At 46.5% G+C, this 24,600-nt stretch overlaps 1 protein-coding gene across 3 annotated transcripts; it reads left to right on the top strand.

Moving 5' to 3' along the window:
• Positions 1-10,297: 10,297 nt before the first annotated feature.
• KCNE1 (potassium voltage-gated channel subfamily E regulatory subunit 1) lies at positions 10,298-24,141 on the top strand. Of its 3 annotated transcripts, none has more exons than XM_017883977.1 (3): positions 10,298-10,641; positions 11,798-11,884; positions 21,142-24,141. In XM_017883977.1, the coding sequence occupies exon 3, from the start codon at positions 21,183-21,185 to the stop codon at positions 21,579-21,581; it is 399 nt and encodes a 132-aa protein (XP_017739466.1). In that variant the 5' UTR covers positions 10,298-10,641; positions 11,798-11,884; positions 21,142-21,182; the 3' UTR covers positions 21,582-24,141. The 3 variants fall into 3 exon arrangements, with proteins under 3 accessions (XP_017739466.1, XP_017739465.1, XP_017739467.1); XM_017883976.1 differs by lacking the exon at positions 10,298-10,641 and adding an exon at positions 10,917-11,010; XM_017883978.1 differs by lacking the exon at positions 10,298-10,641 and adding an exon at positions 10,933-11,010 and having other exon boundaries at positions 11,802-11,884.
• The last annotated feature ends 459 nt before the right edge of the window (positions 24,142-24,600 follow it).

The following is a 24,600-nucleotide window of genomic DNA, read 5'->3' as shown; positions in this document are numbered from 1 at the left end:
AACTCATCTTATTCTTTAAAAAATTCCAAAACTAATTATTATTATTTTGTGAATTTAATGACTATTAAAATGTTAACATTATTTATCAGTTTCAGTGATTATTATTCTTTCAAATTTTTAATTTTATTTTTAATTGACTATCATTTAATACTGACTTTCACACATTCCCTTCTGTCCTCTTTTCTTATGGCTGAAGTACAACCATTAGTATTAATAGGATACATTTTAGCAAATGTGAATTGTCTTTATCTATGAAATTCTGAAAATCTCTTTAGTTTGCCTTTTTATTTTGAAATAGTGGCTTAACTGGTTGTAATATTCTAAGCTTAATTTAGTGAGAAAGATTAGGCTTGTCAACAAACGGTACTGAAACAATTGTAATTTCTATGTAAAAACATAATCCTAATCTTTCCTTTATCTTTTATAAAAAATTCAACTTGAATTGGATCATAAATTACAGGTACATTTGTTTACAAAATGCACAGATCAACCCATCATGTAGGTATTAAGCCCAGCATCCATTAGCTATACTTCCTGAAGCTCTCTCTCCCTGCTCCTTGACAGACCCTAGTGTGTATTATTCCCCATCATGTGGCCATGTGTTCTCATCATTCAGCTCCCACTTATAAATGAGAACATGCAGTGTTTGGTTTTCTGTTCCTGCATTAGTTTGCTGAGGATAACAGCTTCCAGCTCCATCCATGTCCCTGCAAAGGACATAATCTCTTTTCTTTTTATGGCTGTGTAGTATTCCATGGTGCATATGAACCACATTTTCTTTATCCAGTCTAGCATTTAGGTTGATTCCATGTCTTTGCTACTATGAATAGTGCTGCAATGAACATATGGATGTATCTTTAGAACAGAATGATTTGTATTCCTATTATAGATATATAATAGAATGCTATATATACCCAGTAATGGGATTGCTGGACCTAATGGTATTTCCGCCTCTAGATCTTTGAGAAATTGCCACACTGTCCTCCATAATGATTGAACTAATTTGTACTCCCACCAATAGTGTAAAAGCATTCATTATTATCTGCAACCTCACCAGCATCTGTTGTTTCTTGATTTTTTAATAATAACCATTCTGATGGGAGTGAGATGGTATCTCACTGTGGGTTTCATTTGTATTTCTCTAATCATGGGTGATGTTGAGCTTTTTTTCATGTGTTTGTTGGCTGCATGAATGTCTTCTTTTGAGAAGTATCTGTTCATGTCATTTCCCCACTTTTTAATGTTACAAAACGCTTCTTTAGCTCAGCGAAGTTCCTTATTACCCACCTTCTGAAGCCTACTTCTGTCATTTCAGCCATCTCAGCCTCAGCCCAGTTCTGTGCCCTTAATGGAGAGGTGTTGCAGTCATTTGGAGGAGAAGAGGCACTCTGGCTTTTTGAGTTTTCATCGTTTTTGTATTGATTCTGATCTTTGTGGGCTTATCAACCTTTGATTTTTGAGGTTGCTCACCTTTAAATGAGGTTTTCCTTGTTGATGTTACTGGTAGTGCTTTCTGTTTGTTTTTCTTTTATCGGTCAGGCCACTCTTCCATGGGGCTGCTGTGGTTTGCTCAGGGTCTGCTCCGGACCCTAGCTGCCTTGGTTTTTCCCATACCTGAAGGCATCAGCAGTGAAGTCTGCGAAACAGCGGGATGGAGCCTGCTCCTTTTTCTGTGAGCTCCATCCCGGGGATGTACTGACATGTTGCCTGCCTGATCTCTCCTGTAGGAGGTGTCTGGAGACCCCTATCGGGAGGTCTCACCCAGTCAGGAGAAACGGGATCAGGGGCCCACTTAAAGACGCAGTCTAGCTGCTTTTTGGTAGAGCAGGTGTAGCAGGTGTGCTGCGTTGAGGGGACCCTTCCTCGTTCAGACCGCCTGAACTCTCCAGAGCCAGCAGGCTGGAAAGACAGTCCACTGAACTGCAGCAACGTGGGCCACCCCTTCCCATGGGGGTCTCCGTCCCAGGAGAGAGCAGAGTTTTGTCCATATAACCCTGGCTGGAGCTGCTGAAATTCCCACAGGGAGGCCCCGCCCAGTGAGGAGGATTGGATCTGGGTCCCACTTAAAAGAAGCAGTGTGGCCACGATCTGGCACAGCGCCTGCGCTACGTTGTGGGAGACTCCTCCTCGTCTGGACTGCCTGGACTCCCCGGAGCTGGCAGGCGAGAATGGCTGAGTCAACTGAACCGCAGAGATGGTGGCTACCTCTACCCACGAGAGCTCGGTCCATCTCAGGCTGACTCCAGGCTATCACCACTGGCTGGCAGAAATTCCAGTGGGCCTTAACTTGTGAAGTGCTGTGTAAACGGGGCCTGGAGAGCAATGCTGTTTGGCTCCCTGGATTCAGCTGTCTTCCTAGGGGAATATATGAGTGGATCCCCTGCCTTGCCGGGATTCCTTGGGCTGGAGTATGTAAAACTCCAGGGTCTTTGTGTGTACCTGAGTAGCGGCTCTGCCATGACTCTGCACAGCTCTGTGTGTCTGACCCAAGGCCCTGGTGGCACGGGCTCATGACGGGATCTCCCGATCTGCGGGTTGCAGAGATCCGTGGGAGAAGCATGGCTTTCCAGGTGGTGTCCCACAGTCACTCCCACTTCCCTTTGCTGGGGTTGGGGGTTCCTTTGGCTCCGTGTCGCTCTCAGGTGGACCGTTTTCCCAGTCTGCTTTTCTTCATTCTCCATGGGTCTAGTTGTCTGCCTAGTCAGTCCGAGTGGGACTGAGAATCTGGATATTTTAGTTGAAGGTTCTGAATTCACTGGCAGTTTTCATTCCTCTCCATGAGTGCCGCAGACTGCAGCTGCATCTAATCGGTCATCTTGGCCCCTCAACCTTATTTTTCTAAAACCTTGGTCTCTAGGCAGCAGTGAGGCACTATGACTTTCTTTCGGGGCCCCACCCTAGTTCCTGACTTTAAGCAAGTACTTGGTTCCTGTCTGCCATCTTGGGCGGGACATTTTGGGATTGCCCAGCAGAGGCCAAACTCCCTGCTGATTTTAGACAAAGAGCCCAGTAGGTCAGAGGCTTCTGGCAATGTCTCTTCTGCTTCTGTTAATCCAGACATCCCTTTTTAGCTTTCTATTTTTATACCTACCTGTCATGGCTTTGTGTTCAGAGCTGAGAGATGGATCAAAGCATGAACTCATTGAGCTGCCTTGCCCGGAATGTTCTTCCCTATCTTTCTTATTTTCAATTCACTGCCTTGTTGCAGAGGGATTTAAAGAAGCTATTTTACTTCATCTCACTGACACTGAGTCAAATAGAGTGGGCATTCTTCTCATCTGAGTGACAAATGAGATAAACAAGAAATAAAGAGCTCAAAGTACTTCAGCTCGGGTTTAGTGGATGGAAGGCTAGCTGCAGAGCCTGAGCCCCGTGCAGGGCTGCAGACCCCTATCTCAGTTTACTCTTTGGGTCACTCTTCTTTCCAAGAGAAATGGGACACTGAGCAATCATGGCATTTATCAAAGATAATTCCCTTGCCTAGGTTACCCATTGCTTATGATTCTTTGGGCATCTTGTGATTTCTAGAAGGACAAATCAGAGGAGAAAAGGTCTGATCTTTCATGGCAACAGATTTTAATTTAGATACTGTCATTCACACTTATTCCTCCTGCTTACCTTCCTAGTCCAAATTTCCAGGCCCCAACATTCCACTGAATTCAATTAGACTGATGAAATGTTCACTTAGCTCTATTGTGCTCAGGCACCTCCAGGTGGTACAATGTGGTTTACAATTATTCTAGGAAGTGGGGGATCCCCCAAATCATGGATAGATGAGTAACCAGTTATCCACATGAGAAATACCTGTGAACCCTTTTTACGTACCAGGCAACTTTCTGGTCACAGTAGAGAGCTGAAAGGCCAATCATTTGATAGAACTTGTTCCTTGGGAGCTTATAGCTTAGAAGAGCTGATGTGGTCATCAATGGCCAGCATGTGAGGTGGAAAATGAAGTAGAAAATGGACCACCCAAAGACAGATGGAAGAGGGTCTGACTAGGTCAGGAAATCAGCCTGGAAACTTGTCAGATTCCTGGAAAAACTTGATCCAGGCTGAGCTTTGGTGGGGGCTTCAGGGATGAAAAAAGAGGAATAGTTCTAAGAGCAATGTGGATCCCAAGGCAGTAGTCAGGGGGGCCACCTTGCTGCTGTTGGAGTTATACATCTGTCCCAACAGGCAGAGATCACTTCTGCTGGGAAGTCTTTGGAGATGTGGGCAGGGGATGTGTTGGTGAGAGGAGAGGTGTTAGGCATTTTAGCTCTGCTCTGCATTGTGAGCAATTTTTTGATTGACATACATTTGATTCGTGCCCTATACCCTATCCATATAGGGACTCAGTAAATACTGAATTGAACTGACTAGATATCAAAGGCTCATTGAGAAAAAATTTAAGAAAAGGGGTCTAAGTTCAGATTGGATCATTACTTAGAATAAGGATTCAATTTGAAAATCATGGTTGTCATCAAAATATTTTGTACTTAAGCATTTTTTTTGAAATTTGCTTTTCTAAAAATTTCATTTGAATGTGTTTCCTCTCATCCTTCTTTGAGTCATGCCAGACACCACCTCTGTTATATCCATTTATTCATTTAATGCCCATAGAGGACCATGCCAACCCACATCCATCCAGACTTCCAGGCCTAAGGTTCTGGCTGAAATGACACAGAGACCATGGCAATGGCTATGGACAGTCCTGTTTCTAGAAAGTGACCTTCACACACATTCCCACAAAGGCTGCCTGTGCTTGTTTTAAACTGAGGGTTACCAATGTCCTTCCATTTCAGGGACTTCAGTCACAAGAGTGCTTCTATGTTATCAGGAATTGGAGGTACACCAAAATAATATCAAATATGCAAGGAACTAAAGAGATGCTAATCTCATTCCTGCAGCTCCTGGTTCTCTGGCTGGGTAAAACACCCAGCATATTGTTACCTTTGCAATTTAAAAATCCACAGCATTTAAAAGGATTATACCTATGTCTGTGTAAACTAGGTTGATTGAGGTTTAAAAAAACCATAAAGGCAACGTTTATCTTTAAATGTCAAACATTGTGCGAGAAGATTTAATGTTCTTTCCTACCCATGAATAACATTCCAGACTGTAATTAATTTATCCATGTTCCTATCAGCACAGCATTATTCTGGGACAAAAAGCAGGTGGGGAGTGACAGAGGGGGTGGGAACACTGTTATTTCTTTCGAAAAAGCTTTCTTGATTGGATTTGTGCTCTTTTCATAACAATGTGAAGGTTGTGGTTATTTGTCAACTGCAAGGGCAGCTGTAATGCCCGAACCTGTGGGTCTATAGCCAACTGCATCTCATCTTCCCTGGGTGACTTGAGGGTGCTATGAATTAGTGCCAATGACCCCAAGACCTGGGCAGAGGCAGCCTAAATGACCACATTAATGGACAGTCTTGCTATCCACCAGTCAGGCAGCATTCAGTGGCATTTTTTGGGCACAGTGCACAGTAGAGACCCATGAAATTGATGCTATGCAGTTGAGTTTGTCTAATGGAGAAAACAGTCCTTCCCCTAAATCAGGGGTTTCTAATGTGGCAGCCACCAATCGCCAACATATCAGGGGTCTAGAGAGCTCTTGAACTGCAGAACAAATGTTGCACATGTGTGCATTGGGGTTGGCGGGGGCAGGATGGTGGAGGAGAGCCATAGTTTTTTCTCAAATTCCCAAGAAGAACCTGAAAAAAATTAATAACCATTGCTCTAAAATGATAAACAGAACTTACATATCTGACATAGCCAAAAAGCACTTGCAACACAACTAATTAGCAAGGTCAAAGCAATTCAATGAGGAAAGGAGTTCTCAGGTATGCCAAGGGAAGAAACAGCTGGGTAAGGCGTTTTACGGAAAGAAGGTCCTGGAACAGAGTGACAAACCCTACACCTACAGAACCAGGCAGGCCATTCAGCACAGGAGCCTGCTGAGTGTCCTTGTGGAGGAGAATGTGGAGTAGCGGGGCCGGTGGTAAACTCTGGTTTGCATTTGGTATAGGAAGCTGACAGCGTCAGCATCAGTTTCTGCCAGTTGGCTACTCTGCCAAAAGTGGGCATGATGTTTCTAGACCTGAATTTTGTTGAATACGAGAGCTCTCAATTCTTACATCTTAAAAGTGAATTCAAAATTAAAGTGAACAAACAGACCCTGTGCCTAGAGGCTCAGAGCTGGTCAGGGTGCCCATTCTCAGACCTTTGCTGGGGAGCTGAGGTTTGAAAAACTCCTGGGTCCCATTCGGTGGCAGGCATCAGCCTGTGCTGTGTACAGCTGGAAACAGAGGCTAGACCCATGAAGAAGGGTCTGGAAGGGGGAAAGGTGAGTCATGTACAACGAATGGAGGCACCTCGGTTGCTGGTCTAGAAGCTCCGCTAGAGGGGCAGAGTAGTGGGGAATGAAGTCGGTGAGCTGGAACATCCTGCAGGGCTCCAAACAGGTTGTGGCTGGTTTCTTTTTGGAACCAGAGCAATCCTCTAGGAAGTCTTAGGAGAATGCCAGGAGGCCTCACGCAGCGTTTGGGAAAGACACTTCTCACATATAGCACTTATTCCCAGGCAAAGAGAGTCCTGGGAGGAAACTGACACAGGGCACCTATGACCAAGCAAATCAGACAGGGAAATGTTGGTCAAAGAAGGGAGACAGAAGAGACTGGGGAGCAACAAATGGCTCTCACAAGACATGGATGTGTTAAGCCACCGTGTGGGATGGGTATTGACCTGTGGACAGCACTGGGTCGGGGAGTTGACACACCAGGTGGCTGAGTGGGGTCTCTTTCATCATTCTGTTCCCCATCACCTGTCACTGGGGGGACAGGATGGGGACTTCAGGGCCCTTGCTCCCCTTAGACTTTCTCATGGGGGGGGGAATATTTTGCTTTTAGCATAACAGCACTCAGTTTATGCTCTGCTGCTGCTAAAGATTGTTTGCCTTTAGGGGTGTGTCTTGCTGAAGATCCAGAAGCCCCAGGGAAATGAGAGTTGTCCCTGAGGATAGTAGAAACCACAGGGTAAAGGACTGAAAAAACAACAAAGGGCAAGGCACAATGGCTCATGCCCATAGCCCCAAACTTTGGGAGGCCAAGGCAGGAGGATCACTGGAGGCCAGAAGTTCGAGAACAGCCTGAGACTCCTGTCTCTACAAAATTTTTTTTTTATTAGCCAAGGCATGGTGATGCACAACTGTAGTTCCAGCTACTCAGGAGGCTGAACTGGGAGAATGTCTTGAGCCAGGAGTTCGAGGTTGCAATGAGCAATGAACGCACCACTGCACTCCAGCCTGGGCAGCAGAGTTAGACCTTGTCTAAGGAAAAAGAAAAAGGCAACAAAAGAGGGGCCAAAGGGCAAGGAATGTCCCCAGGCTAAGACAGGGGCATCTGGACACCAACTGAGGGGCAGCCAGAGGGAAGAGTAAAGAACCGTGTGCATGACCCTGCATACTAGATGGGTTACACTGCAGATCTGTCCTTTCTGGTAACAGGCTGAGCCTTTCTTCCTCCATTATCCCATGAGCAGAGTTAGGAACAAAAGCAGGACATTCAGCTTTCAAATTAAGACTTGAGGTTTTCCTAAGAAAGGACGAGAAGTGGCTGGAGCTTTGGCTTTGATGTCACATGCACTGAGGTGGGAGCTCATGAAAAATGAAGATAAACCCACTGAGAGGGGCAGGGAGCCATGCTCACCACCCCTCTAGCAAAGCGACCAAGAGAAAAAGAGGAAGGAAGAAAGAGAAATAGAGACAGAAGTGACCCAAGGACTATATGGGCTATGGTTCTGTTATCATTATTTCAAGATCAATCATACCTATAAAATGGAGAGAGGCGAGAATGAAAGAATGAAGGGAGAAGGAAGAAGAAGAAAAAAGGGGAAAAAAGAGAAAACCATTTCAAGTTCATCAAGGATTACAAAATACACTCTTTCTCATCTGTAATCATGTCTTATCATTTCAAAAAGAAAATAACAACCACAGCATCATCATAATAAAATAACTCATCATATGTGGGATAGAGAGGAAGAGGAGACATAAGAACAACATCACTTACATAAGCCTTTAGTTTCTGACAGTGCTTCCATTCATACTGTCTTCACCATAACCAGTTGACAGGTGGGCAGGCATTGTTCCACACTCTGATGGGAATAATGCTCCCTCCAGCTGATCTGGGCTGCTCCACACACGTTTACCTGGTCTATGAATTGTTACTAAGAGGGTTACATATCAAAGCTTGGTGGGACAAACCTTTTGCTTCAATCCATTATCCATTTGGAGAGGTAGACAGGAGGATACTGCATGTGTACAGCATGACCTTGAGGCAAAAAATCCAGGGAACTTTCACATAAAGTTTATGTAATTTTTCTTAAATATTAAAGTACATAGAGTTTGATATGGTTTGGCTGTGTCCTCACCCAAATCTCCTCTTGAATTGTAATCCAAATTGTAATCCCCACGTGTTGCAGGAGGGACTTTGTGGGAAGTGATTGGATCATGGAGGTGGTTCTTCCATGCCATTCTCATGATAGTGAGTGAGTTCTCACAAGATCTGATAGTTTTATAAGGGGCTTTTCCTTCCACTTTGCTCTGCACTTCTCTCTCCTGCTGCCATGTAAAGAAGGACATGTTTGCTTCCCTTTTGGCCATGATTGTAAGTTCCTGAGGCCTCCTCAGCCATGTTGAACTGTGAATCAATTAAACCTTTTTTCTTTATAAACTACCCAGTTTCAGGCAGTTCTTTATAACAGTGTGAGAACAGACTAATATAGAGTTGTTGCAAAACAAAAAAGGAAGGAAAACATGAAGTAGCATAAATAAGATCATAAATCCCCGATAGGCCTACCACTAATAGACAATGTTAACATGGTGGCGTGCTTCCTTATAGACTTTTGAAATAATGCCTGGCATCTCATATTTACAGTTTAGGGCCTTGGGTTTTGTGGGGGGTTTTGTTTTGTTTTCTGTTTTCGTATTTTTCACTTAGCATGATAATATAAAGATCTCCCCTGTTGGTTTTTTGTTTGTTTGTTTTGAGTCAGAGTTTCACTCATCACCCAGGCTGGAGTGCAATGGCATGACCTTGGTTCACTGCAACCTCTGCCTCCTGGGTTCAAGTGATTCTCTTGCCTCAGCCTCCCAAGTACCTGGGATTACAGGTGCCCACCACCACGCCCAACTAAATTTTTGTGTTTTTAGTAGAGACAGGTTTCACCATGTTGGCCAGGCTGGTCTTGAACTCCTAACCTCAGGTGACCTACCCACCTTGGCCTCCCAAAGTGCTGGGATTACAGGTGTGAGCCACCATGCCTGGCCCCACGTTGTTATAAATTATTTGTAAACATTATTTTAAGGTCTCCATATACTATTCTACTATGTAGAATAATATCATATGTATTAAAATTACCTTTTTTTCTATTTTTACAAGTTTAGATTCTAGTTATTGTAAGTAAAAATACAAAGAACTTTTACATGCATAAGAATTTTTCTACAGCTCTGATCCTTAGAATAAATAGATTTCAGTCTGGGTGCGGTGGCTCACGCCTGTAATGCCAGCACTTTGGGAGGCCTAGGCCAATGGATCATCTGAAGTCAGGAGTTCGAGACCAGCCTGGCCAATATGGCAAAACTCCATCTTTACTAAAAATAACAAAAACTAGCGGGGCATGGTAGTGGGCGCCTGTAATCCCAGCAACTTGGGAGGCTGAGTCAGGAGAATTGCTTGAACCTGGGAGGTGAAGATTGCAGTGAGCCGAGATCATGCCATTGCACTCCAGCCGGGGGGACACGGCGAGACTCTGTCTCAAAAAAAAAAAAAAAAAAAAAAAGAATAAATAGATTTCACACAGAGCAATTTCATGTCATAGGCTATGAACATTTCAGGACTTTCCAACGTGGCTGTGTGGGTTCGTTTTGCACCCGCACTGCAGGGCAATGCTGGTTCTGCCTGGTGCACAGGATACATCGGTACACCCCTCGGAGAGCCTCCAATCACCCTCATCCCCATGAGAACACCGAGGTCGAAGCCCAGAGAGAAGTGATCTACCAAGGAAGATCATGGAGGCAGTGACCCTAGAGAATGTCTTCTAGCCCTAGGTCAGGAACCTACCTCTGCGACCCACCTGCAGAGTAGGAACCTGGAGCCTGGACGCCATTCCCCAGAAGGTTCATGGGATTGTCTCTTGGGGACTGCCCCTTCTCACTCTTGCCTGCCAAACCCGTGAGCTACAGCTATGAAATTTGCTGGGAAGTCACCTGGATCATTGCACGGTTTGCTCCCTGGAAAAGGACAGCACAGACTGAAAAACCCCAAGGACGTTAGGGTGTGCGCGCCAAGGCTCGGGTGCCTCCAGCTCCTGCCTGCCACTCCGGTCCCCTCCTGTCTAGTCCACAGCTGCACCCCCAGCGCAGGGCTGCACACACAGTAAGTAGGTGCTTCATAAATGTTTGCCGAATAGATGTGTGGCCACAGCTGCGGTGCGGGACAAGGCTGAAAGGAGTGGTGAGGGACGGAGGTTGAGCCGTCTTTGGAGTGATTATGTTCAGAGATATTTGAAGGCTGTCACGTCCGAGGGTGGGGCGTCTCCCAGACGGCCTTTCTCCTGGCTGCAGTAGCTTCCTCCCTGGCAACCTCAAACTCCCGCAGGAAGGTAGGTAGATCTGTCGGTTGGTCGGCTTTCTCGATCCTAATGCAGACCTTCTGCCGGCCTTGAGCCTCTCCGACAGGATCCAAAGCGCTTCCCCACACGCGGCGGCGTTGGTCTGGGGTGCAGGGTGCGGAGGACCCGGGTGGGCCGGGGCTGGTCTGGGGTGGTCCCGGGGGACCCTGGGCTGGGCCGTGAGTGTAGGCGGAGTGGGGCGGGACGCCTGGCGGCTCTGGGAGGCCCCGCCTGCCCCCGCTCCTCGCGCAGCGCTCAGGCCCTTAGAAGGTGCCGCCCCGGGGCTGGGCTGTCGGTGGCCTCAGCGCTCGGCAGGCGCACACTCAGCTCCACACCCGGCTCTCGGCATCTCAGACCCGGGTAAGTCAGGGGCTCCCACCTCTGCGGCCCTCTCTCGGGGCGCAAGTGGCCTAGTCGGGCGACCCCGGGGGCCCCTGGAACCTGCGTCTCCGGACGCGCAGCGGGCGCGCTCCAGGCTGGAAGCGCCGAGACCCCCGGAGTGGGAGACGGGATAGGATGATCAGCCTCTTCCCTCCTTTCCTTCTGCCGCTCTCATTTACTTACACAACAAACGCATAGCAAAGCATCTCACCAACATAGAATAATGAAAACATTCTTCCATTATTAAGTTATGGACATTCTTGTATAATATTTGGAAAACACTGACATGCAATTTTTAAAAGAAAAGAAAGTCAAAACCACTCACGGGGCCTGAGTCCCCACTGTTTTTCAAAGACCTTCAGCTTTTGTGGGGTCCAGCTCTTGGGCCTTGACATCTCCCTGCCTAAAGGGCATGGGACGCAGAGAACATTACTGATATCTGATCTTGATTGTGGTAATGGGAAAAGTGGGGAACTTCAGAAGAAAGTTGACTAAGTAGCAGAGACGTGCGCACGTGCCCGAATCTATTGCATAATACTTTGCCCCCCGGATTTGTCACATTGCTCTATGGGAATTGACTGTTCATTTGAGTCCACATTTAGATTAAGAAGGAGGTTCCAACTCCATTAAAGAAGGATCTTGTCAATAACCATAGCTGTCATTTATGGTCCAGGTGGTGGGGACTTTGCTGTGTTCACAAAGTTGCTTAAATTCAGCCGTGACTCATATTTACAATGACCGGACGAAACCCCTCTGCTTTCTCTAGCCAGTTTCACCCAATCATCAGGTGAGCCGAGGATCCATTGGAGGAAGGCATTATCTGTATCCAGAGGAAATAGTCAAGGATATTCAGGTAGGACCTGCTTTTGACAGGTTATTGGAAAATGGATTGTTTTGAAAATAAAGCTCACTTAGAAGGCATCAGGGGGACTCATTGCTGTCTTCTTAAATCTCTGAGGGTGAGACAGCTTCTGTGTGGTTTTGGTCTTTCTGGTAGTTGAAAGGAACACTTATTATTCATGCGTTCATGCATGCCTGCCTGCATTCGCTGAATGTTTATTGCGCTCCTACCATATGCCAGCCTCTGTTCTAGCTGCTTGGGATGCAGTGAAGAACAACCCACGCAAAGATCCCTGCCCACAATAGCTTGCATTTTGGTGGGAAAGACAAACGGTGAACAATCAACATCATAATTAAGAAAACTTTATTTTATTGGAAGGTGATACGGACTATGGAAAAGGAGGAGGGAAAAAAAGGTTAAGTGGTAAGGAGGGAAGAAAATTGTGCTCTACTATTAATGATCACTGACTGCCCAAATTTTTTTAGAAATAAGGTGGGTTGCAGAGAGAGAGAGAGAGAGATATATGAATACTGTAAATCTTAATATTCAAAATTAATAACAAAATACATTAATAATATAAATATAAATAAATAATATAAAATCTAATATATAAAAACATACTATATTGCAAGAGGTTTTGCTTTGATTACTCAATAATCTATTTCNGGAAAAAAAGGTTAAGTGGTAAGGAGGGAAGAAAATTGTGCTCTACTATTAATGATCACTGACTGCCCAAATTTTTTTAGAAATAAGGTGGGTTGCAGAGAGAGAGAGAGAGAGATATATGAATACTGTAAATCTTAATATTCAAAATTAATAACAAAAATACATTAATAATATAAAAATAAATAAATAATATAAAATCTAATATATAAAAACATACTATATTGCAAGAGGTTTTGCTTTGATTACTCAATAATCTATTTCCAGAGCATAGTATACCTTACCAATTCTTCACTCACTTTCCCATTGTAGTGGTATTGAATCTAATACTTTGCATTCCCACTTAATTCAGGAAAACCTTACTGAAATATTCTGGGTACTGGAGTGGGAACAAAGGTAAGCAAGATGGTCTCTGTCCTTTGGGACCTCCTGGGAGAAAATGCCCAGACAAGTCTACAAATGATTAGAAGTTAGAATATGACCGGCACTGTGGGAGAGATATATACAAGGGGTCAAAGAAGGGGAGGGGATTCTGGATCCGGGTCAGACACAGTGTGGATATGAGCTGGCATCTGAAGGACCAGTAGAATTTTCAGAAGGGAATATGGTGGGAATGCCTCACCTACAGAGAGAACATCAAACATAAAGCAAGAGACCGGGCACAGTGACTTAGGCCTGTAATCCTAGCACTTTCAGAGGCCAAGGTGGGCAGATCACTTTAGCACAGTCATGCTGAACCTGGGCAACATGGTGAAACCCTGTCTCTACTAAATATACAAAAAGTAGCCAGGCATGGTGCCATGCACCTGTAAACCCAAACTACTCAGGAGGCTGAGGCATGAGAATCACTTAAACCCAGGAGGCGGAGGAGGTTGTAGTAAGTCAAGATCGTGCCACTGCACTCCAGCCTGAGCAATAGAGCGAGACTTGGTCTCTAAAATAAAATAAATAAAATAAAATAAAATAAAATGAAGCAAGAGCTAGGAAGGCCAGGGGCTGATTCCATGCTGCACAAAGACCTCGGATATATACTCAAGGTAGATTCCATCATTCCCACTGTTCAGGTGAGGAAACTGAGGCTCCCTGGATTTATGTCATTTGCTGAAGATGAGAGTCCTTCCTTCCCTCCTGATGTGTGACTTCAGCTGTCATTCATTATCCATCCCCAAACGCCCGCCCATGTTTTCATATTGAGTTTGATGGAGTCTCCTCACCAGCTTGCTGGCCTGACCTCCCTGAGTGTTCAGTGTTTATATTTCCATTCTTCACACCGCAGACTCTCTCTCTATTACCCACAGAGAGGTCTAGGAAGCTCCTCATAAAAGCGCAGACTCAAGCCACACTCCACGTCCCGCTGGGAGGTGGCAGGAAACACTTTTCTGATCAGAGAGGACAGTCTGATTCTGGGCCTCTGGACGGTTTTATCCTGATTCCTTGAGAGACTCTGGACACCTCAGTGCCCACTGACACTGGGGAGAGGGGAAGGATAGAAGACCAGACAAAGCCAGCCAAGTGCCTGGAAGCATCTGGTGGCCCTGGGTGGCTTCTTTTCTGCTAGGAGGGAGATATGTTTCCAGAATTTGGACATACTGCTGTGATAAAGATGAAAACAGTAGACAGTTGGTTCCAAGGACAATTGACTCAGAATTCTTGGCTCGATAAGATCATATTCACCAAAATGAGGCTTATCCATCATTGCTTTTACCCTGATTCTGTTTCTTAAAACAAATGAGACCAAATGATGATGTTAAGACTGGATGCTCTTTTGAAGAAATGCTTAAGGAGTCCTGTCAAGCGTGATAAAAATACCCACACTCAACCTAGGGAAGTAAGTTAAGGAGCCCTGTAGTTTCTCTAGGACTGACCTGGGGCTGGAACCCAGATTCCTGAGCTCTGACTCCGACCTTCCTGTCTCCCCTACTCACCCCTAGAATCTATTCCTTTTAGAAGAAAGCTTGGAGTTAGCCACAAGAACCTTACCCAGTCACTAAATGCTTAAGAAAGAATGATCAGGAACTGGGAGAATTTGCTAATAATAATAAAAGAATGAGAGGGGTGCACTCAGGGCAGGGGGCTTGAAGAACAGCTCCTCTGTTTACAACACACTCAACAGGGGTCTGAGGTCACAGTGATGAGAGGCCCAAACTTGTGGCCTCCCCATAAACAAATGCCCTACTCATGTCCCCTGCAGGATCAATGGGACAGGGCTCAGTATTGGGAGGAAGGCTGCAGTATTTACTGGGAAAGCCTGCTGTCTACAGCCTGTCCAGTTTATGCACGGGCAGGCCACAGTTGGTCTTAGAAATAAAGACTTTGGAAAATTAAAAAAAGAAAGAAAGAATGAGAGTTTCCCATGATGGGAAAGCTTCTGTTCTGAAAGCTTCCAGGCTGTTATCAGTGCTGATAGGCGACACAGCCAGAGCACGTGGGAGAAGTCAGAAGAGGTGGTGTGTGCCCGGAGGAGGCGCCACCCTCTGCCCTCTTCTCCCCTGGGTTCAGCTGGGGGCCTTATGGAACTTCAAGGTGCTGGAGGCCCCATTGGTCTCCATTTGCAGGTGTCTCACTCAGCACAGCTGCCCAGAGCCCTGTGTCCTGAGTGATTTCCAGTAGGCCGGCAGCTCTGGGTCTAAGCTTTTAAGAAAAAAAAAAAAAAAAAAAAAAAGCACTACCCTTGATTAGGGGCAGCATTCCTATCTCACATCCAGGTAGAAGCAGAAATGGCCAGGAATCCACCCCACTTTCTGGACCCAATGAGGCCACAGTTTGAGAATGTTCAGCACAGGCCGAGCATCAAATGGATTTTGAACATCTCTGGCTCCTACCATTTCTGCCTCCCCCATTGCTTTACTCACTGTGCAAGCTACAAAAAGCTGAGGGGACAGGAACAGGGATGACTTCTGATGGCATATTCAGGTAAGCAGCCAACCCCCATTTGGTTGGATCCAATGCTACCTGATGAAAGGGGCCTATTCCTCAGCTATTTTGAACCTGCTTCCTCTGTACAAGGTCCTGGGAATTGCTCTTTTCTATACTAATAAAATGTGAGTCAATAGCTAAGAGATGACATTTTAGACGTATTTTTGGTTGGTTGTTTTTGTTTGTATTTATTTTTTTAAGTTCCAGGTACAAGTGCAGGATGTGCAGGTTTGTTACAGACATAAACATGGGCCATGATGGTTTGCGGCACCTGTCAACCCATCACCTAGGTATTTAGCCCAGCATGCATTAGTTCTTTTCCCTATTGCTCTTCCCCACCCACCTTCCCCCGACAAGCCCCAGTGAGCGTTGTTCCCCTCCCTCTGTCCGTGTGTTCTCATTGTTCAGCTCCCACTTAATTTAAGTGAGAATATGCGGTGTTTGGTTTTCTGCTCCTGCGTTAATTTGCTGAGGATATGTATTTCTGATAGGAGAGATTACTTTTGGCAAGCCATCTCATCTCTAAGGAGCCCCATTTTCTGAAAGTTAGGATTGTTGGATCAGTTGCTCTCCCACTCTGTTTGAGTCCAACCATCTGAAAGTGCAGCCACGGGGCATGTAGGTGCTTCGGCATTGTGTATAATGGAACTGAACCTAGAGAATCTGATATAAAATCCCAAATGACAGGCAGATCCAGACTCTGTCATTTACACCATGCTGACTATTAAGAAGACATTGCCAAACTCATTTTGAGACTCATTACACAAAAATACCATGGCGACCCAGCCTGCAGGCATTGGGGGTATGGAGGACATTTAGCAAAAGCAATGCAATAAATTACATGTAAAGTTTTAAAAAATTCTTTAAAAATATAGGGTTGTTATTTGAAAGGCAGTTAATTAGCTTGACTTAAGCTCTGACGGGTGAATTGTAATTGAAGGCACCAGCGTGCGTGAGAGTGGGGACAGCTGAGGTTACACTGAAGACTGGAGGGTTTCTTTCTGCAATTTCTCTTCAGACTGTATCAGAGGCAAACAATGCCAAAGAAAGAAAATATAAAAAACAAACAAGATTTGAAAAATAGTCAGTGAAATCATATTTTTACATTCTTGCAAAATTCTTCCAGGTACCCTGCAGCACAAAAGGCTGATTTGTCAGTTTCCTAGGGTCCCACACCACAGCCCAGTGGTTCTCAATCTTGGCTACAAATTAGGGTCATTTGGGAGGTTTCTAAAAAGTCTCTGAATCAGGCAGGAACCCAGACCAAGGACATTAAAATCTCTGGAGGTGAGATCCAGGTTATTTTCTAAAGGCTCCCCCAGTGATTCCAATAGATCACCAAGCAAGGCCTCCAGACCAGAAGCATTAGCACCACGTAGGCATGTGTTAGGAATGCAGATTCCCAGGCCTGCTCCAGTTCTACCGAATCAGAAACTCTGTAAGTAGAGCCCAGCATTCTGCATTTTTTTTTTTTTTTTTGAGACAGAGTCTCACTCTGTCGCCCAGGCAGGAGTGCAACGGCACAATCTTAGCTCACTGCAACCTCCGCCTCCTGGGTTCAAGTGATTCTTCTGCCTCAGCCTCCCAAGTAGCTGGGATTATAGGTGCCCACCACCATGCCTGGCTTATTTTTGTATTTTTAGTAGAGACGGGGTTTTACCATGTTGGCCAGGCTGCTCTCAAACTCCTGACATCAAGTGATCCACCTGCTTCGGCCTCCCAAAGTGCTGGGATTATAGGAGCAATCTGCATTTTAACAAGGTCATTCTAAAGCATTCCAAAGAACAAGGCTGAGGATGGTTTGGGCTTGGGAGTTTCTCAAAGCAGATGTTTCCAGTTGCCTCTTTGGCCATAGGAAAATCCGTCTGGTTCTAAGTAACAAGACTTCTCGGTGAACTCACTATTATGAATTAATTGCAGACGTTACTCTTACTTTGCTGTATGGATTTATCAGTTTTAAACCAATTAACATGTGGATCTTCAAATGTTGCCTGCCATAATTCTACCCTCATATGGTCATGAAGTTGTAAAGACTCTCTAACAGTAATTGGTGGCAGAATTATTTGCCAATTGTGATCGCTCTGGGTTTTTGGAAATTACATCATAGTATCAGGTCCAGGTCTGTCTGTTTTCTGGGGCAGGGTTTTATGCATTTGTGAGTGGTTTCGGGTCATTTAAAAAGAAGTGGTTGAGCGTTGAGTTTGGATCTGTTACCAAACAATTCCCGCCTACCCCAATGATTAGAATGGGGCTAAATGCTAGTTTTGTACAAAAACAAGTACCTGAGTCCCTTGAGCCCAGGCAGCTTAACTCCTGACAGATCTCCGAACAGACTCAAAAGCCTAGAAACCAGGAAAGGCCACAAACAATCTTTGATTCTCATTCATGTCTGATCTCTCCACAAAGTAGGGAAGACAGCCACCATGGTCAGCCACAGGAAAGCCAAGTCTAAACCCCCAAAGTCCCAAATCCTTGGGCTGCAATTTCTTCACAAGGTAGAAAAACCAATAAACTCCTACCCAGGACCACTGAGTGTGCACCTGCCACGTGCCATGTGCTGTCAGCCACTCTACACACCTGCTCAGTGGTTCAACAGCCTGCATATGTTAGTGGTGTTTCTCGCTACTTTGGAAAGAAGAAAAGACTTGACTGAGCAATTCTAAGGAAGCTATCCAGGAAGTAGCAAAGCTAGAATCCAAACCTGGGGTAGCAATGGAATCCCCAAATCTGAGCTCTTTCCACTCCTCACTCCTGCCTTCTGAGACTGTAGTTCGTGGTAGGAGATGACTGCCCCTCTGGAAAAGGGAGTCAGTTAAAGCTTTGGAGCCAGCTCATTGGCATCTGTTCACTGGAGTAAGCAGGTTATAAAGAGTCAAGCCCCACTGGTCAAAAGGTATTAAGTTCTGGTGGCATCTATTTGATAAGCACTCAGGGCAGCTCCTGTATTGCTGTGTGCCCAGCACCGGGCTGGATGGGCAGAGCAGGCATGGGATAAGGGGCCTGGAGATCCTGACCATGATGAGGTTAGCAGGGGTCATAGTGTGCACAGTGATGACTCAGCTCCATGCATCAGAGCAGGCTTCAGGAAGGAGGTGAGAGCTGGGCTGAATTTTAAGCATGAATAGGCATTGCTGAGAAGTTTCATGGGCCAAGAAGAAGGTGCAGTCTGAGCTGGAGATGCACAATGTGTGGAGGCTCTGGGGCCAGCAGGGACCATGGAGCATAGGGTCTGGGCACAGTGGCAACAGTGGAATTGGAGAGGGATGCAGAAACTCTCAAATTTAGGACCGTATCCAGGCGGAAGACCAGGAGTTTCACCTTGAAGGCAGGGAGGAGCCAAGGAAGGCCTTCAAGATGGCAACTGCTGTGATGAGATTGCAGTCATCAGTGAGAGGGATGCAGATTTAGGGGTGACTGGTGTTGCCACTCAACTCACTGAGGAAGGGGCCAGTCTCTGACAGGACAGGGTGGGGTGTTAACTTTAAGGAGCCTGGGGATGGCCAAAGGGAACCGTCTCCTTAACAAGTCTTTGGACACATGACTCTGGAGCTTAAAGAGAGCCCTGGGTCATGGCCATGCAGGTGAGCCTGGAGCAGGTGTGGTCACCCCGGGACAGAGGAGAGTGGGAAGAGAAGAGAGCAGGTAACAGAACTCTGAGACACAGCCACAGTTCAGAGACGGTAGAGGAAGAGGGGCCTGGGAAAGGTACCAGATATCTTCACCTGGTGCTGGGTTCAGGGTATGTTTTACAATTAAGCCAATTCAATGAAGAAATAGCTCTGGGTCTAAGCTGGAGAGGAGCCAGGTTTCTGAGATTATTTGTCCTACACAAGATGATGTGCGATGTCGCAGTCCCCATCCTGGCTGGGAAAGACAGAATCATCCCGGCAAGTGTTGGAATTTGTCTTTCCATAGTGATTCTGGCCATAAACTGTCTTCCCAAACACATCCTTCACTTGTAGTTACAACAGTACCCCCGAGGCCATGTTCTACTCCAGGCCATGTTCTACTTAGCTACCTTAAGCTCCTAAGAAGTGAGTAGGGGACAGGCAGGGTGGCTCATGCCTATAATCCCAGCAATTTGGGAGGCTGAGGTCGGCAGATCCTGTAAGCTCAGGGGTTCAAGACCAGCTGTGGCAACATAGGGCAGCCTCACCTCTGCAAAAAATACAAAGATTAGCCAGGCATGGTGGTGCATACCTATAGTCCCATCTACTCTGGAGGATGAGGTAGGAGGATCACCTGAGCCCAGGAGAGTGAGGCTGCAGTGAGCCGAGATTGTGCCACTGCACTCCAGCCTGGGTGACAGAGTGAGACCCTGTCTTAACAAAACAGAAAAAGGAAGAACTGAGTGGGAGCACTTACGTGTGATAAGCTCCCAGCAGCCCCCTCCGGCTTGAGTTTGGAGTGTGACATCAACAACTTGGCCTCTGGGCTTTTGTTGCCCTGCAGGAACTGGAGGTAGAAGCCGGCATTTGCTCAAACCTAAATAAATAAATAAACAAACAAATAAATAACTGACCTGTTTTTTAGCTTACCAATGATCTCAAGGTCACCTGGATGGGGTTTCCACAGCAAACCAAACCCCTGACAGAATCTCACAGCTACTTGGAGACAATTTTTCCAATTCCCAGGCGCACTCTGAGTATACAGGGACAGTGATATCAAGATTAAGTGATAGGGAAAATGTCACTTTCTGCATAGCCAGCAAGTGGTGAATGGAAATAAAAGGCAATCTATGCACCATTGCTCAATCAAGAGAGGGCATCGTGTAGACCCAAGACGGCACACACCATGGACTAGAGAGCATGTCCGCACACCCCTCTCACCTGAGGTTTTAAGATTGTGTACGTGTGTGTGCGTATGTGTGGGCAGGGAGGGAAAAACATAGCACAAGTTGCAACACTGGCCTCTTCGAAGGGAGCTCTCTGTGAAATCTCCCTAGACATTGTGGAGTCCACCACGTGATAGCGTGGATTTTTCATTCAGATGAATGTAACTGTTCGTAGAGGGATGCTCCGTGGTGAAACAGACCACTTATTGCACGTTATCTCCACGGGCGCCCTGGCAGCACCCCAGTCTGACTGGTCATGCGTAAGCCCTCAGGAACTAGTTGTATGAGATGCGTGGTTTTTTTAAGGTGCATAGAAGGGCAAGGATGGGGATGTTTGTCTCCCCCTTGTTTATGGAGTTAGCAGCCACAGCAGTGTCCATCTCTAGGGGAGAAGGCAGAGAAAAGAAGTAGGTGTTCACAATGGGTTGTATACAACCATTGGAAGTAAAGGAATGCACACACCCAGTACCACAAGTGAGCCACAAAAACACAGTCGTGAGGAAAAGGAAGGAGGCTGAATTAGTTGGATGACCAGATACCATTTAGCTAAACCAAAATGCACATATGACCCCATACGCCACAATATGCTGCAATGCATATGAAAGAAACTCCTTCTGATGGTCACCTATAGGGGTGGAGATTGGGGGTGGTGGATGGAAATAGAAGGGAATCAATGTATCCATTCATCAGTTAAGAGAAGGCATTGCACAGACCCAAGATGGCATACACCATGGGTGGGGAGCGTGTCAGCTCACCCCTCTCACCTGAGATTTTAAAATTGTGCACATGTGTGTGCGTAAGTGTAGGTTTTGGCCAATATGTACTTTTTGATTTGGGGCTGCATTTTTCCTTTAAGAGGTGTGCCTGGGAAGTTGGAGCTCCAGCAGCGGAACCTTAATGCCCAGGATGATCTTGTCTAACACCACAGCCGTGACGCCCTTTCTGACCAAGCTATGGCAGGAGACAGTTCAGCAGGGCAGCAACATGTCAGGCCTGGCCCGCAGGTCCCCCCGCAGTGATGACGGCAAGCTGGAGGCCCTCTACGTTCTCATGGTGCTGGGGTTTTTCGGCTTCTTCACCCTGGGTATCATGCTGAGCTATATCCGCTCCAAGAAGCTGGAACACTCCAACGACCCATTCAATGTCTACATTGAGTCCGATGCCTGGCAAAAGAAGGACAAGGCCTACGTCCAGGCCCGGGTCCTGGAGAGCTACAGAGCATGCTATGTTGTTGAAAACCATCTGGCCGTAGAACAACCCAACACACACCTTCCCGAGACAAAGCCCTCCCCATGAACCCCATCACTGGCTAAAACTGGACACGTCCTGCCTGGCAACCTGATTTTCTAATCACATTCCTCTCATACTCTTTATTGTGATGGATACCACTGGATTTCTCTTTGGCTGTTGTAAGGCGTGAGGGGTGGGTTAATGACAGTTTCACTGTTTCTCTAAAATCACATTCTTCTGTGATAGACTGTCAGTGGTTCCCCCATATCTGTCCCTGCCTTGCTAAATTTAGCAAAATCCATGAGGACTGGCCTCTGAGAATAGCAGCTGCATTTCCCAGACTCCCTTGCAGCTAGCAAGGTTGTGTGACTAAGCCCTGGCCAGTAGGCATGGAAGTGAAGACTGCAATGTCCAAGTAATCCTTGGAAAGAAAAGAACGTACTCTTCACTTCCCTTGTCCTGCTCCCCAGTGGCTGGATGTGGAGGAGGTGGAGAGCAGCTCTGAGTCTAGGAAAGAATGGGGCACTCAAAGAGCCATACACATCTGGGCCTGGGCGATGTGGATCCTCCTTACCACCCACCAGGCCAAATGTACAGGAGAGAGAAATCCACTCCACTCTTCCTTAAGCCACTGTTATTCTGATCTCTGTTAAGGTTGCAGAATCAGTGCCCTTACTGATACACCTGCCTTATAGGACTGAACCTAAAGGGATGACATTTCCATACTTGTCACAAGCACACACCGATTCTGCCCTTGTAACTTCTGTGCTCACTCCTGTGGCTCTATCTTCCTCCTGCCCTTCTTCCTCCCACTCCTCCCTTCCACCCACCCTGCACATATCTCCCCAAAAACACACAGACACATACACTCATATACATAGATACACACACACACACACACACACCTCAATCTAGAAAGAACTTGCTTCCTACAGGCCTGAGATGGAGGAGAAACAAATGCCCCCTTCAGAATGCATACCAAGGAGAAGGTGCTCAGTCACTGTGGGAGTGGGGAGAGGTGTCCCCACTCCCCGAGAGCTAGGGGAAGGAGCGGCCGTGGGCAGAGAGGGATACATGGCGCTGGGGTGGCAGGTCCTTTTGAGGTGATGGGCTGGTTTTGTGAGTTGAATTGTACCCCCCAAAAGACAGGTACCTTCAATGTGACCTAATTGGGGAATAGGGTCTTTGTGGATAATCTAGTTGAGGTGAGGTCATTGGGGTGGGCCCTCATCCAATATGACCGGAGTCCTTATCGGAAGAGGGAAATTCGGACACAGACGCATAGGGAGGACACCATGCCGTGACAGAGGCAGAGGGTGCGGTGACACAGCCGCAAACCAAGGAAGGCCAAGGATGGATGCACATTCCCATCCCAAGAAGCTGGGAAGAAGCCAGGAAGGCTCCTCCCCCACAGGTTTCAGAGGAGGCACAGCCCTGCTTGAATTCAAACTTCTGGCCTCCAGAACTGTGAGTCGGTGAGTATCTGTTGTTGAAGCCACCCAGCTTGGGATACTCTGGCAGCCTACTGCCATACAGTATCGGAATACTATAGTGAGCTCATGCAGCACCTCTCACCCACCCAGAGACGGAGCTGCTCTGCTTTCCAGCGGGGCACCTGGAGGGGCCACCACAGCAGATAGAGAGGGACTCCGTTCTGCCACCTGCCTTGAGAGGGTCTCCAGCTGCCATCTGTAGCATCGGAGTCCTCTGCAATGCGACATCCTGAAAGCTCAGCTGCCTGGGCATTCCTGAAGAGTATGGAATATTTAAATGAAACATTTTTTTTTTTTAATCTGCACATAAGATAAAAGCAGCACGTGTGCATCTTTGGCCATCCTCAAATGGACAGACTTGGTCTTGTAAGGTTCCAGTCCTTGTTTCACATAATAAACACTGGCATGGCTCAGCCCCTGAGTTACCACAGTCTTTGAGATGAGTGGTTCTTTGGGTCTGAAAGTCCAGAGAGAGCTGTGATCTTTGCCCCACCCGAATAATGCATATGGACACCACACCTTGCCTACCGTGTCCAGGGTTCATGACCAGTGGCAGCCGGACTATGCCTGCTGTGTCTCACGGCCCCTGTGTGAACCAGACCCTTCTTAGGCAGTTGTATATTTCCGGACTGAGGCAGGGCAGGTTTGCAGAGAGAGACCCAGAGTGCACGTGACCTGCAGTGTGATCCCTGGCGTGCACTGACTTTGATATTCCAGGCACACAGACTGGCTTTTTATCACCACTTCATTTCCCCACTAAGATTCCTGTGCCTTTTAAGGCAGAGGGAGATCCCTGTGGCTTTAGTCTTCCCAGGCCTTAAAGGGCCCTTGTCTTCACTCACAAACCTCTTATCTCTTCCTCCCTCCCCTTCCGCTTCATTTTAAAGGGGGAGAGGGAAAAGTAATCGGGAGACAAATTGAACCACATATTTTCAGACACTTGTTACCATATTTTAAAATTCAGCTTCACATACACAGAGTCTTTGCTATGCACCGTGTACTGTTCTAAGCTCTTTAAAAATAGAATCTCAATTATTATTTTGCAAGCAATACCCTATGCATTCATTAGCTAGGACAACAACGCTTTTTACAGTATTGAGATTTCGTTAGAAAATTAAAGCCGTTTACTATGATCTGTGATGTGTGTTCTTAATATCACTATGATACTTCTGGAAAACAGTTATCAGTTCTTGCAATGCTTTGATAAGGCAACCCCATGGACTTGGGACTAAGGAAAGTAAGATTGCATATGGATAATTAAACTCTGCCATCAACACACAGCGTGTCAGAACAGAGAGATGTGGGTCCCTCTCATGCCTGCATATAGAAAGCAAGTGAAGCCCTAGGTGGAGACAATGGCGAACTGTAGCACCCTCCTGCCTTGTAAAGGGCAGGCTGCTGTCAACTCCTGGCATTTGCAGCCAGCAGTGAATGTGGGCACAATCCAGATGGAGCAGGGAATGTGGGCACCATCCGGACGGAGTAGGGAATGTAAGCATCGTCCAGACAGAGCAGGGAATGTGGGCACTATCCAGAGCACAGTGGGGAATGTTGGGCACCATCTAGATGGAGCAGGGGAATCGTGGGCCACC

Source organism: Rhinopithecus bieti, unplaced genomic scaffold (genome assembly GCF_001698545.2).
Source record: "Rhinopithecus bieti isolate Rb0 unplaced genomic scaffold, ASM169854v2 scaffold_13207, whole genome shotgun sequence".
NCBI lineage: Eukaryota > Metazoa > Chordata > Mammalia > Primates > Cercopithecidae > Rhinopithecus > Rhinopithecus bieti.
This window is presented reverse-complemented; position numbering and strand designations above follow the sequence as displayed.

Excerpts from the sequence above, each read along its gene's own strand:
- KCNE1 (XM_017883977.1), top strand. The coding sequence starts at position 21,183 with ATGCCCAGGATGATCTTGTCTAACACCACAGCCGTGACGCCCTTTCTG.